This window comes from Cervus canadensis, chromosome 18 (assembly GCF_019320065.1).
Source record: "Cervus canadensis isolate Bull #8, Minnesota chromosome 18, ASM1932006v1, whole genome shotgun sequence".
NCBI lineage: Eukaryota > Metazoa > Chordata > Mammalia > Artiodactyla > Cervidae > Cervus > Cervus canadensis.
The window spans coordinates 15,229,068-15,243,401 of NC_057403.1; the positions used below are offsets into that span (position 1 = coordinate 15,229,068).

General features: G+C 48.6%; 1 protein-coding gene across 1 annotated transcript in view; it reads left to right on the forward strand.

Annotated features, from left to right (window-relative positions):
- Positions 1 to 6,737: 6,737 nt before the first annotated feature.
- The window catches only part of LOC122420215 (carcinoembryonic antigen-related cell adhesion molecule 6-like), a 48,462-nt gene continuing 40,865 nt past the window's right edge, over positions 6,738 to 14,334 (forward strand). Inside the window, exon 1 of the mRNA XM_043435114.1 lies at positions 6,738 to 6,821. Coding sequence (XP_043291049.1) covers positions 6,758 to 6,821 — 64 coding nt within the window. The 5' untranslated portion in view covers positions 6,738 to 6,757. The remainder of the gene's footprint in view (positions 6,822 to 14,334) is intronic.

A 14,334-nucleotide genomic window follows, 5' to 3' on the forward strand; every position in this document is an offset into this window, starting at 1 on the left:
CCCCTCATCACTCTTGGTCCATCGGGACTTGCTGGTGCCTCCCTGTATCTGCCTATGCAGTCCCTGCATGGGATGGCCTCTTCCCCATAAACCTGCTCCTTCCCCTCTAACAGCCAGACCTATTGCCCTCTGCCACAGTTCATCCCACCCTCCGCAGGTGAACCCCAGAGTCCCCCTCTGAAGCACCCACCCCCTGGCCCTCTCCTCCTTCATCTGTAGCTACATGCTCAGGACCGGTTCTGTGCTCCCATCATGTGTCTTGTGGATCCGTAAGTACCTGACATGCAGGAAGGATGGGTCTAGCTGGGCTTGTCAATGGTGCCGCCACGCCTTCGCGAGGAATTGGCACTGAAAGTGCTCATAGTAGGAATAAAGGAAAGAACAATGGAAGATGGGTGGACTCCTGCCTCGGCCCCTGTATAATTACTATGGGAGTGCTTGGGGCGTGAAGAAATGGACATTCACATACATGCCCAGCGCCGTTTTGGCGCCATCTCTACACAAGGTAAGGGGTAGGATCCGCTCCTAAATTTTTTGTTTTTGAGATAAAATTCACTTAAGCTGACAGTCACCGTTCTAACACTTTTGAAGTGTAGGACCAAGGGAATGTGGCCCATCCCGTCCCCCCAGAGTTCTACTGGGCTGCAGGCTTCCTACACTGACTGCCCAGCAGGCATGTAGAGCCCATCGTTGACCAGGAGTTGGTGTCCAGAGCACTATCTGAGCCAGATGGTGTCATCAGGACACATAAAGGTGTCTCCCACACCACACCCCACCCCCACTGTGGGAACTGCTAGACTCACTCTGCCCGTAAGTGTCCTCAAGGACCCTGGGAGGGGGAGCTTCCCCGGTGGCACAGCAGTAAAGAATCCGCCTGCCATGCAGGAGACACAGGAGATGGGGCTTCGATCGCTGGGTTGGGAAGATCCCCTGGAGGATGAAATGGCAACCCACTCCAGCCTTCTTCCTGGGAAACCCCATGGACAGAGGCGCCTGATGGCCACAGTGCACGGGGTCACAGAGAGTCAGACAGGACTGCAGTGACGGGGAAGCAGCAGCACCATGAGCCTGGTGCGCTCCGTCATGTCCGGTTCTCTGTGACCCCGTGGCTGGAGCCCACCATGGAATTTCCCAGGCGTGGACACAGAATGATTTGGGGAGGAGAGTAACCACCATCCTTAGACAAAACGATAGACGTGCCTTTGCTTTAAAATGATCCTGGGCTTCTCTGGTGGCTCAGTAGTGAAGAATCCCCCTGCCATTGCAGGAGACATGGGTTTGATCCCTGATCGGGAAAGACCCCACATGCCGCGGGGCAACCAGGCATGCGCTCCACAGCTATCGAGCCTGTGCTCTGGAGCCCGGAAGTCACACCTACTGAGCCCATGTGCCCCAGAGCCCATGGTCTGCAACAAGAGGAGCCACTGCAGTGAGAAGCCCGAGCACCGCAACTAGGGAAAGACCTGAGCAACAAAGACCCAGCACAGCCAAAACTGAACAGACAAATAAAACATACTTGGTTTAAAACACACACACACAAGACCTCATGGCTTAGGCTATTCCTGAGGGAAACAGACACCCCAGAGGGGACCCTCCAGACTGACTGTGTCATGCCTGACCAGAGGTCGAGAGCATCTCCTTATCTGCCTTATTCCCCTCAGTTATTCCAGGAGCACCTGGGACTCTGTGTGAGGTATTCTCTCCTCTCTCTGGGGCTCCTCTGGGGCTTCTGGGTTGAGCCCCTGAAGGTCTTCTCAGAGAAAAATACCTCTGAGTTTTTCCCACTCAGCTCACTAGGTTACTGCTAAGTTTTCCACCTATCTATGTTTATCTTGATGGAAACACAAGGAGGTCTCTGCACCACAGAAGAGACCATTTACTCAGAGACAGGGACCCAAAGACTTAGACTGGAATGCTGTACGGATTTATCATTTGAGATCTTCTCACCAATACCCTTGGAGAGTTCAGAGCACACAGCTTTCACCACGACAGTGAGATATGATTTTGTAAGGAAGCCCCAGCAGCGTTGAAGAGCTAGCTCTGTGATGGCTCTTCTCTGGAACTCAGAAATTACAGTGGGAACCCCTGCCACAGAAGTGGGAAACCTCAATGCAATGGGGGTAACTGGCTCGAGAGGCAGCAGGTCTAAGAGGCGTTTGTTGTTCAGTTGCTAAGTCGTGTCCAAGTCTTGGTGACCCCATGGACTGAAGCACACCTGGCTCCTCTGTCCTCCACTATTTCCCAGAGTTCACTCAAATTCATGTCTATTTAGCCAGTACTTAAGCACCAAAGGCAAGGTGGGCCATGCTCCCCATAATGAACAGTAGAGTCAATGCTGCAATCAGAGGAGTCTGACTCAACAGAGAACAAAGGCACTGGCTAACTGAAATGAAAAAAACAGGAAGTCTAACAAATTCTTACTTGACCCGTATACATGAAAGAGCTCTAAATCAAGTGAACAAAAGCGAATAAAATCAAGAAAAAAAAAAAGTCAGTATCCCTCAGTCAATTCCTAGCTAAAAGACCCAGAATCCTTGGGGTGTATGTATCTTTTTCAGCACTGCTTACAATAGCCAGGACATGGAAGCCACCTCAGTGGCCATCACAGCAGAATGGGTAAAGAAGATGTAGTACATATATACGATGGAATATTCTTGCTGTTTAGTCACTAAGTCATGACTGACTCTTTTCCTCATGCCTTGTCTTCTTGTCCCCATACCTCCTTGCATCTGGCTGTTCCCGAGTTATGCGTGTGTGCATGCAAAGTCCCTTCAGTCGGGTCTGACTCTGTGACCCTGTGTACTGTGTCCTGCTGGGCTCCTCTGTCCTTGGGATTCTCCAGGCAAGAATACTGGGATGGGTTCCATGCCCTCCTCCAGGGGATCTTCCTGACCCAGGGATCAAACCTGTGTCTCTTAATGTCTCCTGTATTGGCAGGTGGGTTCTTTACCACTAGCGCCACCTGGAAAGCTTGTTCCTGACTTGTATCTTTGAATAATAATCCCAGGACTTCCCTGGTGGTCCAGTGGTTAAGAATCCGCCTGCCAAGGCAGGGGACATGAGTTCAATCCCTGGTACGAGAAGATCCCAAATGCCTCAGAGCAATTAGACCTGTGGCCTCAAGGACGGAAGGCCGAGGGCCTGGAGCCTGTACTCTGCAACAAAAGAAGCCACCACAAGGAGAAGCCCACACACCACAACTAGAGGAAGGCTGTGCACAGCAACAGAGACCCAGCGCAGCCAAAACTTAATTAACAAAGAAGTAGTAGCTCAAGTATAATGGATCCCTCTCCTGTTACCTGGCCTCTCTCTCTGAGCCACACCTGTGGCCCCCTGGAGAAGTCCCACTGGCCAATCAATGGCAAAAGAGAAAACTTGAGGCTAGTTTACAGAGAGTTCTGCTTGGTGTGCAGACACCACGTGAAAGGGAAAAACTGCAGCACGACAGACCCTTTCTGAAACCTCCCTGAAAGCCAGAGCAAAGAGAAATCCTCTGGGGGGGCGGGGGCAGGGGAAGGAACTTCAGACAGTGCACCTGACTGTCCATTTCACCTGGAAGGAGGACTGGCCAGAAGTGTGACTATACAGGGATTCACGGGCTGTGGCCAATGGCTTGGCTGGGCCGTCAGGGATTTGGTTAAGAACATGACTAGAAAATTGGTGTCAAGGAGATCTGGACAGAAATATATGGATAAACCTCTCTGAATGCTCACCGTTCACCTCAGCAGGAAATTTAAATAATCAAGTGGATAGAATGACCTGTTCTGTGGACACCTGTCAGCCTCTTTTTTTTTTTTTTTTTAACATTTATTTACTTATTTTTGGCTGCGCTGGTTCTTCACTGCTGTGTGTGGGGTTTCTATAGTTGCAGTGAGTGGCGGCTCCTCTTCACTGCAGTGGCTTCTCTTGTTGCAGAGCACAAGCTCTAGGGTGCTCGGTCCTCAGTAGTTGCAGCCCGTGGGCTCTGGGCCCAGGGTCAGTAGTTGTGGCACACGGGCTTAGTTGCCCCAGACCAGGGATCGAACCCACATCCCCTGCGCTGCCAGGCAGATTTTCAACGGCAGGGCCACCAGGGAAACCCCAGTCAGCCTCTTTCCCCAGCTACCCCTGCCTTCGAATGGTGGGCTCACGAATATATTGGCCATGGCGGTGAGGATGCAAGTCATACGTGGACTCAGCAACACAGACTTCCACTCACCAAGGCTGACCTGGCTACAGCCACCGATGAGGGCTCAGTCTGTCAGCCCCGGGACACGCCGGGCCTCAGTCAGGGCACAGCTCCCCAGGGTGATCAGCCAGTTACCTGGTGGCAGGCTGATTACAGTGAACCTTCTCCGTGATAAAAGGGCAGCCTTCTGTTCTTACTGGGACAGGCAGGTACTCTGGATACAGATCTGTCTTCTCTGCAAGCAAATGTCTCTGCCCAGACTACCATCCATGGCTGCCTTGGTGGTCCAGAGGTTGGGAATCCACCCACCAATGCAGGAGACACGGGTTTGATCCCTGGGCCGGGAGGATCCCACCCGCCTCAGAGCAACTAAGTTCAGTGTTACAGCTACCGAGCCCGAGAGCCACAGCTACGGAAGTCCGCGTGCCCTAGAGCCTCTGCTGCGCAACCAGAGACGCCACCGCAATGTGCCCCGCACCGAAGGGTAGCCCCTGCTCACCGCAACGAGAGAAAACCTGAGTGCAGCCACAAAGACCCAGCGCGACCAAAAGTACAAAAAACATTATCATTTTTAATAATAATAAGGAAATTCAGGCAGGGAACTCCGCAACAAGAGAAGCCACCCCAATGAGAAGCCCACGCTCCTCAACTAGAGAAAGGCCGTTCACAGCAACAACTGCTGCTGCTCCTACTGCTGCTAAGTCACTTCAGTCGTGTCCGACTCTGTGCGACCCCATAGACGGCAGCCCACCAGGCTCCCCATCCCTGGGATTCTCCAGGCAAGAATACTGGAGTGGGGTGCCATTGCCTTCATTCCCCTCCAATGCATGAAAGTGAAAAATGAAAGTGAAGTCGCTCAGTCGTGTCCGACTCTTCGAGAGCCCATGGACTGCAGCCTGCCAGGCTCCTCCGTCCATGGGATTTTCCAGCAAGAATACTGGAGTGGGGTGCCATTGCCTTCTCCGACACAGCAACAACGACCCTCGATAATCCATGATGTTAGGCAGAACCGCGTGGTGCGGGGACTGCTGCATTTCCTCCCCTGTCCACCAGAGGGCAGCAGAGTTCCTCCACGGCCTCGAGTCTCCCCAAGGGTCTCAGACCTCCCTCAGCCCAGCAGTCAGACCCTCACCGGTGTCACCTCAGTCCACGGTCCTCCTCGCTTTCCACGCCCCCCACACTGGACTCCAGCACCTCCTCCATACAGCCAGGCGTGGGCCCACTTCACACCATTAGCAACTACTATTCCTTCAGCCCACACCCTGGAAGCTGTGGCCCCACTGGACCCCCAAGGAGAAAGAAGGAGGATCCCTCTCATCCGGCGTTACTCACGCCCTCTTTCCAGCCCCTCAGTCCTTTTCTGGAGGCTTCTGATGGGAATAGAACACAACCTTCTCACAGCCTCTGAGAACCCTGGCAAGACCCTCAACGTGACAGTCGCCTCTGACTCTTTGCGACCCCATGGCTGTCGCCCGCCAGGCTCCTCTGTCCATCTGATTCTCCAGGCAAGAATACTGGAGTGGGTTGCCATGCCCTCCTCCAGAGGATCTCCCCTACCCAGGGATTGAACCCTGGTCTCCTGCATTGCAGGCGGATTCTTTACCAGCTGAGCCACCAGGGAAGTGTTACACCAGTGTTACAAAAGGAAATAATACCCTGCTTCGGTGATCCTGGGGTCTCTGTGTGGTGCTGGCAGACCCCAGACCAGAACACGGCAGAGGCCGCCACTGGGGGGAGGGCGGCGGCCTCTCAGTTGACTTGTCACCATCAGCCTTGCTATAGAAAGTGTGCTCCACAGTCCAGTATGGTCAGCATCACCTGAGAGCTTGTTAGATGCAGACTCTCAGGTCCACCCCACCCCTGCTGAGTCAGGCTCTGCATTTTAACAGGATCTGCAGACCCTCCCTGTGCATCCACGTTGGGGAGAGGCTGCTCCCACCCTACATCCTGGAGTCTGAGCCAGGCTGGGCAAGCATGTGACCTGTGTGGCTGCTGAAGCAGCTTTCCTAAGGTCCCTCTGGGGGGTTCAAAGTCTTCATGAAGCGCCACAGTTGGTTCCCATGCACCGTGGGGACACTGTCCCTCTGACTAGAGTTCCCGATGCACCTCCTCCCCAACCACCCAGCCAACTGCTCTGCAGCGGAAAGCCAGAAGGAGAACATGAGGCTGGAGACTGTGGAAGCGGGGAGGCTGACTCACCCCTCAACTGAGACCTACTGGGTAACGCCCAGGACAGGAGCCCCAGGGAGGTGCTCTCCCCAACAGTGGGGAAACTGCATATGTGTGTGTCTAGGGTGAGAAGTCAAGCTGCCAAAGGCAGAAACAGCAGGCTTCCCAGGCAAATGAAATGTAACAGAAAGGGAAGAGGGAAGAGGAGAGAAAGCAGGCAGGGAATGAGAGGGGAGGGAGAGGGTGGGGCCTGGGCAGAGACCCCGCCCCCGGGCCTGTGAACTAGCTCTGCTCCTCCCCAGGAGTAAGCCCAGCACAGAGGGGGAAGCACAGCTCACAGGGCGACTGCAGGGCTTGTGAGCGTTTCTGGAGCAGAAGTTCTCCTCACGGAGAGAGAGAGAGCAGCAGACAGCGGGCACCATGGAGCGCCCCTCAGGCCCTTCCCGCAGAGGGTGTGTCCCCTGGAGCAGGCTCCTGCTGGCAGGTGAGTGGGGACAATTTTCAGGGAGTGGGCAGAGGCAGTTTTCAGGGAGAACAAGAGACTGGGTGGGATTACTGGGAGATACCTGGCTCTGAGAGGGGACAGAGTGCTTCTGTTCAGACCTGAGGGCAGAGGACAGGGGCTCAGCCACAGGAGACTCTCCATGAACTAGAACTGGTGAGGGGCAGGAAAACTTCAACTAGTGTAGCTTTTACAAGTTATTCTTCACTGAGCAGTAACTGTTGAAAACTGATGACAATAATAATAACTTATGTCTGGGTGTCACTACAGAAAAACACTTAGCCGTGACACTAAACATTGTCCTTACCCAGCACCCTCAGAAACTGACAAAACCAGGCTGTGGAATTCCTGGGACCTCTCATTCCTTCATCCCCAGGTACAATGTCTGGAGCCTGGTCCTGGCACTGCGTTTCAAGCAGGATCAGACAACCCCTGCCCTCACAGAGCTTACACTCTGTGGGGAGGAAGACAGACAAGCAGACAGATCTAGAATGTGCTGTCAGGCACTGACAGGCGTCATGCAGGAAATGGAGCAGGGAAGGGTCAGCAAATGAACATGGAGGGTCTTTAGAGCAGGTGGTCGGGGGGGAAGGACATCTCCCAAGAGGCCCTTGAGTGTGAGCAGTTGTGTGAGGGCAGTGAAGGAGTGAGCCGGGGGAAAACTGGGGAAACAGAGGAAATACAGAGCCCAGAGGGGCCGAAGTGATGGGGGTCATGCTACTAAGCTTGACCACACACACACACACACACACACACACACTAAGGCTTGAGGGATGAAGAGACCAGCTTAGGACCCAGGGCACCATTTCCCCATCCCCCACACAGGTCAGAATATTAACTGATTTCTCTCTCTTCCCTCCTAGCCTCACTCTTAACTTTCTGGACCCCGCCCACCACTGCCCAGCTCTCTATTGAAACGGTGCCACCCCTTGCTACAGAAGGATCCAATGTCCTGCTACTTGCCCACAACGTGACAGAGAAAACTCTACGCTATTCCTGGTACAGAGGAGAAAGGGTAGAAACCATCCAGCTAATTGCATCATACGGAGTAGCCACTAATTTAATTACCAAAGGGCCTGCATACAGCGGTCGGGAGACACTTTACCCCAGTGGAACCCTGCTGATCCAGAACATCACCCAGAAAGACACAGGATCCTACACCCTGCTCATTTTAAAGTTTGATTTACAGACAGAAAGACAGACTGGACACCTCAACATACACCGTGAGTGCATCCTCTTACCTCGGGGTGTTGGGGTGGGGAGCGGTTGAATTCTGCTTTGACAGACCCTGATGGTGCCTCCATCTCCCTCTACATTATGTCCCGTGTTGGGGTTTGAACATTTAGTGCAGGACACACACAGTGGAGACGAACTCCAATGGGTCAGAATTCCACTCAGGGTATCTGGACCCTGCAAACACCGTGCAGAAAGAAGGACGGTCTGATGGGAGGGACTCAGCAGAGGGAGAGAACTCTCAGTCCAGCCCCCCTGGGTCCCTCCCTGCAACCATGACCCTGAGGAGGACCCTGCAGGTCTCAGTAGGGGCCTGGCCTGAGGGATCCTCACAGAGAAGCTCAGGCCCACAGGGAAGCCCCTCCCCAGACCCTGTCCCAGGGTCCCGGCTCCAGCGACCACTGAGAACCTGGGCCGCTGGTGGGTATTGGCCGCCCAGGCGGGGCTGACTGGGGCGGATGATTCCCAGCTCCCTGAGGCCAAGGTTTCTCAGCAGGTCACCAGCCAGGGCTCAGCCCCAAGAGCCGCCTCTGAGCAGGGGTGGAGTCCAGTCCTTCCCCTGAGACTCAGCATGGAGAGCAGGTTAGGCTGGGTTTTTGAATTTTTTTCAATTTAGGTATTTTTATTTACTTATTTGGCTGCATTGGGTCTTAGTTGTGGCATGTGAGATCTTCTGGTTGTGGCACAAAAACTCTTCGTTTCAGGATGTGGGATCTAGTTCCCGGACCAAGGATTAAACCCGAGCCCCTTGCATTGGGAGTGTGATGTCTTAGCCACTGGACCACCAGGGAAGTCCCTGAATTTTTTGATAGTCAAGGAAAATTGTGGGAAAAGGTCCAGGAAAGTTAACTTAAAAAAAAAACAAACAAACTCCACTTGATGAGGATGTTAGACATATGGGCTGAGAAGAGGGTCCCAGTGCTGATACTACAGAGATGTCCAGGGAGACTGGTCAGGGGTCATCCCAGGGTACCTGGGGGTCAGAGAGGAGGGACAGTCTTCTCCTTACAGATCATCAATGAAGAGAGACTCCATTCCTTCATCACAGATTCAGGGCCATCCTCTAGGTCACCTTTACAGGGGTCACTGGGGCCCGGGGCTGGCTGAGATCTCTGAGAGGGAGCATGGCCCAGGCCCCTGACCCCCTCTCAGCAGTCACCCCTGTCTCTCCACAGACCCAGTGGCACGGCCCTCCCTCCAAGGCAGCAACACCACAGTCGCAGAACATGAGGGTCCCGTGGTCCTGACCTGCCTCACAGATGAGACTGGGGTCTCCATACACTGGTTTTTCAAAGGCCAGAGTCTCCTCCTCACAAGGGGGATGACACTGTCCCTGGACAATAGCACCCTCACCATAGACCCCGTCAGCAGAAAAGACACAGGGAATTATCAGTGTGAGGTCTCCAACAGGGGCAACTCCAGCAAAAGTGACCCCCTCAGGCTGCATGTGAAATGTAAGTGACCATTTGCCTTATGCTATATCTTTCTCTGTGGATTATGCTAACAATCGTGTGGAAAATGGAGAGAGGTCACGGTGGGCAGAATAACAAATGAGACCACTATAGGGCTTCCGAGGTGGCTTAGTGGTAAAGAATCCTCCTGCAATGCAGGAGACGAAGGTTTGATCCCTGGGTTGGGAAGCTCTCCTGGAGGAGGAAATGGCAAGCCACTCCAGTATTCTTGCCTGGGAAATCCCATGGACAGAGGAGCCTGGCGGACTACAGTCCATAGGGTTGCAAAGGGTCAGACACAACTGAGCAACTGAATACACGCACACAGTAAACAGGTGGCAGAATGAGTAACAGCTCAATCTCTGAATCAAATACAGTTTCTTCTCCTGGGTTTAGCATTTTAGTTTAACTTTCACAAGATTCGTTGTTGTTGTTTTTTGCTGTTACCATTTTTTTAATGTGAAGATTACATAAAATATATGATTTTAGCCATTTTAAGACTGCAGGTCAGTAGCATTAAGTACATTCACTATCCATTTAGAACTATCCATTTAGATAGTTCTATCCATTTAGAACTTTTTCTTCTTATTAAAAACTCTGTACCCCTTAAACAATAACTTCTAGAAGTCCCCCACCTCAAACCCTGGCAAATACCATTCTACTTTCTTTGTCTCTATGAATTTGATTATGATAGTCATTTTGTATAAGTGGAATCATGTTATAGTTCAGTCGCTCAGTCGTGTCCAGCTCCTAGCACCCCCATGGACTGTAGCACACCGGGCTTCCCTGTCCTTCACCATCTCCCAGAGATTGCTTAAACTCATGTCCATTGAGTTTGATGATGCCATCCAATCATTTACCCTTGTCATCCCCTTCTCCTCCTGCTCTCCTCCCAGCATCAGGGTCTTTTCCAATGAGTTGTCTCTTTGCATCAGATGGCCAAAGTAGTGGAATCATATAACATTATAATTATCCCTTTGGGTCTGATTTATTTCACTTACTAGCATTATGTCTTCAAGGTCCCATCCATATTATAGCATATGTCTGAATTTCATTCCTTTGAAAGGCTGAAGTATATTCCCTTGTATCTATACACAACATTTGATCGTTCATAAGTTGATTGTCCTTTAAATTGTTTCCACCTTTTGTGAATATGCTACCGTGAACATGGGTGTCTAAGTATCTCTTCAATCACTGCTTTCAATCTTTTTTATTGTGGCTGCACTGGGTCTTCATTGCATCATGGGGGCTCTTCATTCTGGTGTGCAGGCTTTCTTTAGTTGCAGTGTGATGGCTTCTCTTGCTGTGGCACATGGATTGTCCTGTTCTCGGGCTTAGTTGCTCCGAGGCATCTGGGACCTTAGTTCCCTGACCAAGGATTGAACCCATGTCCCCTGCATTAGAAGGTGGATTCTTAACCACTGGACCACTAGGGAAGTTCCGCTTTCAGTCTTTTGGGCACACAACCACCAGTGGAATCACTGGATCAAATGGCAATTGTTTGTCCAACTGTTTGATGAATGACCATGTAGTTTTCCAAGGTGGTTGTAGTATTTTGCATTCTCACCCGCAATGCACAAAAGTTTCAACTTTTACACATGCTTGCAAACACTTCTTGTTTTCTGTTTGCTTTTTTTTTTTTAATAACCATTCTAAAGGGTAAGAAGTGATATCTCACTGTGGTTTTGATTTGCATTCCCCTAATTACTGGTGATGTTGAGCATCTTTTCATGTGATTATTGGCCATTTGTCTCTTCTTTTAGAAAAAATTATAGGAGTATATTTTACAATGTTGTGTCAGTTTCAGGTGTATAGTAAAGTGATTCAGTTATACGTATACATATATACATTCTTTTCCAGACTCTTTAGCCATATAGATTATTACAGAATATTGAGTAGAGCTCCCCATGCTATACAGTAGGTCCCTGTTGGTTATCTGTTTTATATATAGTAGTATGTACATGTTGACCCCATGCTCCTCATTTATTCCCACACACACACTTTTCCCCTTTGGTAACCATAGGTTTGTCTTCTAAATATGTTGAGTCTGTTTGAGTTTTGTAAATAAGTTCATTTGTATCACTTTTTAAAATAGATTCCAGTTACCAGTGATAGCATATGATATTTGTCTTTCTCTGTCCAACTTGGTTCACTTAGTATGAGACTCTCTAGGTCCATCCATGTTTTTGCAAATGGGACTATTTCATTCTCCTAATATCTGAGTAATATTCCATGGTGCATATATGTACCACATCTTCTTTATCCATTCCTCTTGTTTACATCTTCTTTAATTACTTTCAGTAGTGCTTATTTATAATTCCTAAATGTATAAATCTTTCACCTTCCTTGTTAATTCCTAAGTATTTTGTTCTTTTGATATTATTTTTCATATCAAAATAGAATAAAATTTTCTTAACTTCCTTTTTGAATATTTTATTGTATATAAGAGCAATTGATCTTTACATGTTGATTTAGTATCCTTCAACTTTGGTGAATTGTTTATTAGTTCTAACAGTTTTCTGGGAAATCTTTATCATTTTCTACATATAAGGTCATGTCAACTGCAAACAGAAATAATTTTATTCTTCTTTTGCAATTTGGATGTCTTTTGTTTCTTTTTCTTGCCTAATCCCTCTGGCCAGTATGTCCAATACTATTTTGAATAGAGTTGGAAATATCAGGCATTGTTGTCATGCTCCTGATCTCAGAAAATCAATGTTCACTCTTTCACCATTTAGGATGATGTTAGCTGTGGGATTTTTATATATGGCCTTTATTATATTGAGGTGGTTTCCTTTTTTTCCTAGATTTGAGTGTTTTATCCTAAATGGTTAGTGGGTTTTTTTCAAATGGTTTTATTTATTTAACCTCCTTACTTTATACGTCTGTTCATATATTCTATTTCTTTATGATTACATCTTGGTAGCTCTCATGTATCCAGAAATTTGTCCATTTCACAGATTATCCAATTTATTGGCATAGGATTATTCCTAGTACTCTTATACTTTGTATTATTTTTGTAGAATTAGTAGTAATGATTCCACATTCATTTCTGATTTTTATAATTTGAATCTTCTCTTTTTTTCTTAGTCAATCTAGTTAAAGATTTGTCAATTTTGTTAATCTTTTTGAAGAACAAAATACTGGTTTTATTGATTCTATCTACTGTTTCTCCATCCGCTAATTTCTTTATCTCCATTCTAATTATTATTATTTCCTTCCTTCTGCTAGCTTTGAATTTAGCTTTTTTCTTCTCCCTTAAGTTGTAAAATTAGGTTGTTGATTTGAGATCCTTCTTTTAATATAAGCATTTACAATTATAAATTCTTGCACGAGATTCTTCACTTCTCTCAGCCTCAGAGTCCTCAAGGGAGAAGTGCAATAGAAGAACCTTCTTTATGGCATTTTTTCACAGATTTAATGTAAGATTCAACTAAACCCTTAGCAATACATCAACATGGGGAACATTTTCCAAACAATTTAGCTGCTATAATTATTACTATTATCATGGTTGTTGCTGCTGTTTAGTTACTAAGTCCTGTCCAACTCTTTGAGGCCCCATGGACTGTAGCTCACCAGGCTCCACTGCCCATGGGATTTCCCAGGCAAGAAGACGGGAGTGGGTTGCCATTTCCTTCTCCAGGGGACCTTCTCAACTTCATTAGGCTGTATACAGTCAGGTGTTCCTAGGACGACTTGACTCTCCATCCACATCTCATTAGCCATATGGCTTTAGGGTTCCACCATTGTAAACCTCAGATTTTCCATCTATAAACTGGAAATAATATCTATCTGACTGGGTTATTATATGAATTAAATGAGATATTTGGCAAATATATAGCACAGAGCCTGGCACAGAGTATGTACATCATCAGCTCACATTAGCACTGATTTTCAGTCTTGAGTTGAACGGTGAGGACCACTGAAGTGAAAAAGAAGAAACAGACAAAAGGTGTTATATATGTGGGGAGGGAAAGCACAAAGATCCACAGGAACATGTTACTTACTAAATATGGAAGAGAGAAAACAGGGGGATTGAGTACAAGGTTTCATGTCTAGTATGACAGTTTTCATTCCGTGAGATGCAGCCAGGATGGGATTAGACATCTAAGACATGCCTTGCGGAAAATGCCTGTGAAGGAAAGTGAGGCAGAAGTGGGAGGAGCCTGGGAGGGTCCTCAGAGCAGGATGCACATTGGGTCCCTAGAAAGGAGGAAGTTTCAGGCTGCAGTGCAGTTCTAAGAGAATATCTGCAAAGCTGGCAAGGAGCCCTTGAATTAAAAGTCACCCATCACACACAAAAATTTATTTCTTACAGAATTGGGATTGATTTCATATTCCTGCTGGAAAGCTGTGTGAAGGGTGGTCTCTGTGAAAAGGGGTAGTGAATTCAGAGGGCCTTCCATCATTTAAGTCCCAACCGTAAGACACCTCCAATGGCTCAGATGGTAAAGAGTCGGCCAGCAATTCAAGGGACCCGGGTTCGATCCCTGGGTCGGGAAGATCCGCCGGTCAGGAAGATACCCAGGAGAAAGAAATGGCAACCCTCTCCAGTATTCTTGCCTGGGAAATCCCATGGAAAGAGGAACCTGGCAGGCTACAGTCTATGGGGTCACAATGAGTCAGACATGACTCAGGAACTCACACTTTCGTAAGACACCTTTTGTAATGCACCTGTAAGACAGGTGCATATTAAGGGCAGCCATACCTGGTACCCAGGTAAAGATGTAACCATGAAAAGATGGGAAGTGATAACATACAAAAATAACCATCATCAGTCCTTCTTACATTTCCAAAGACTTCAAACATAT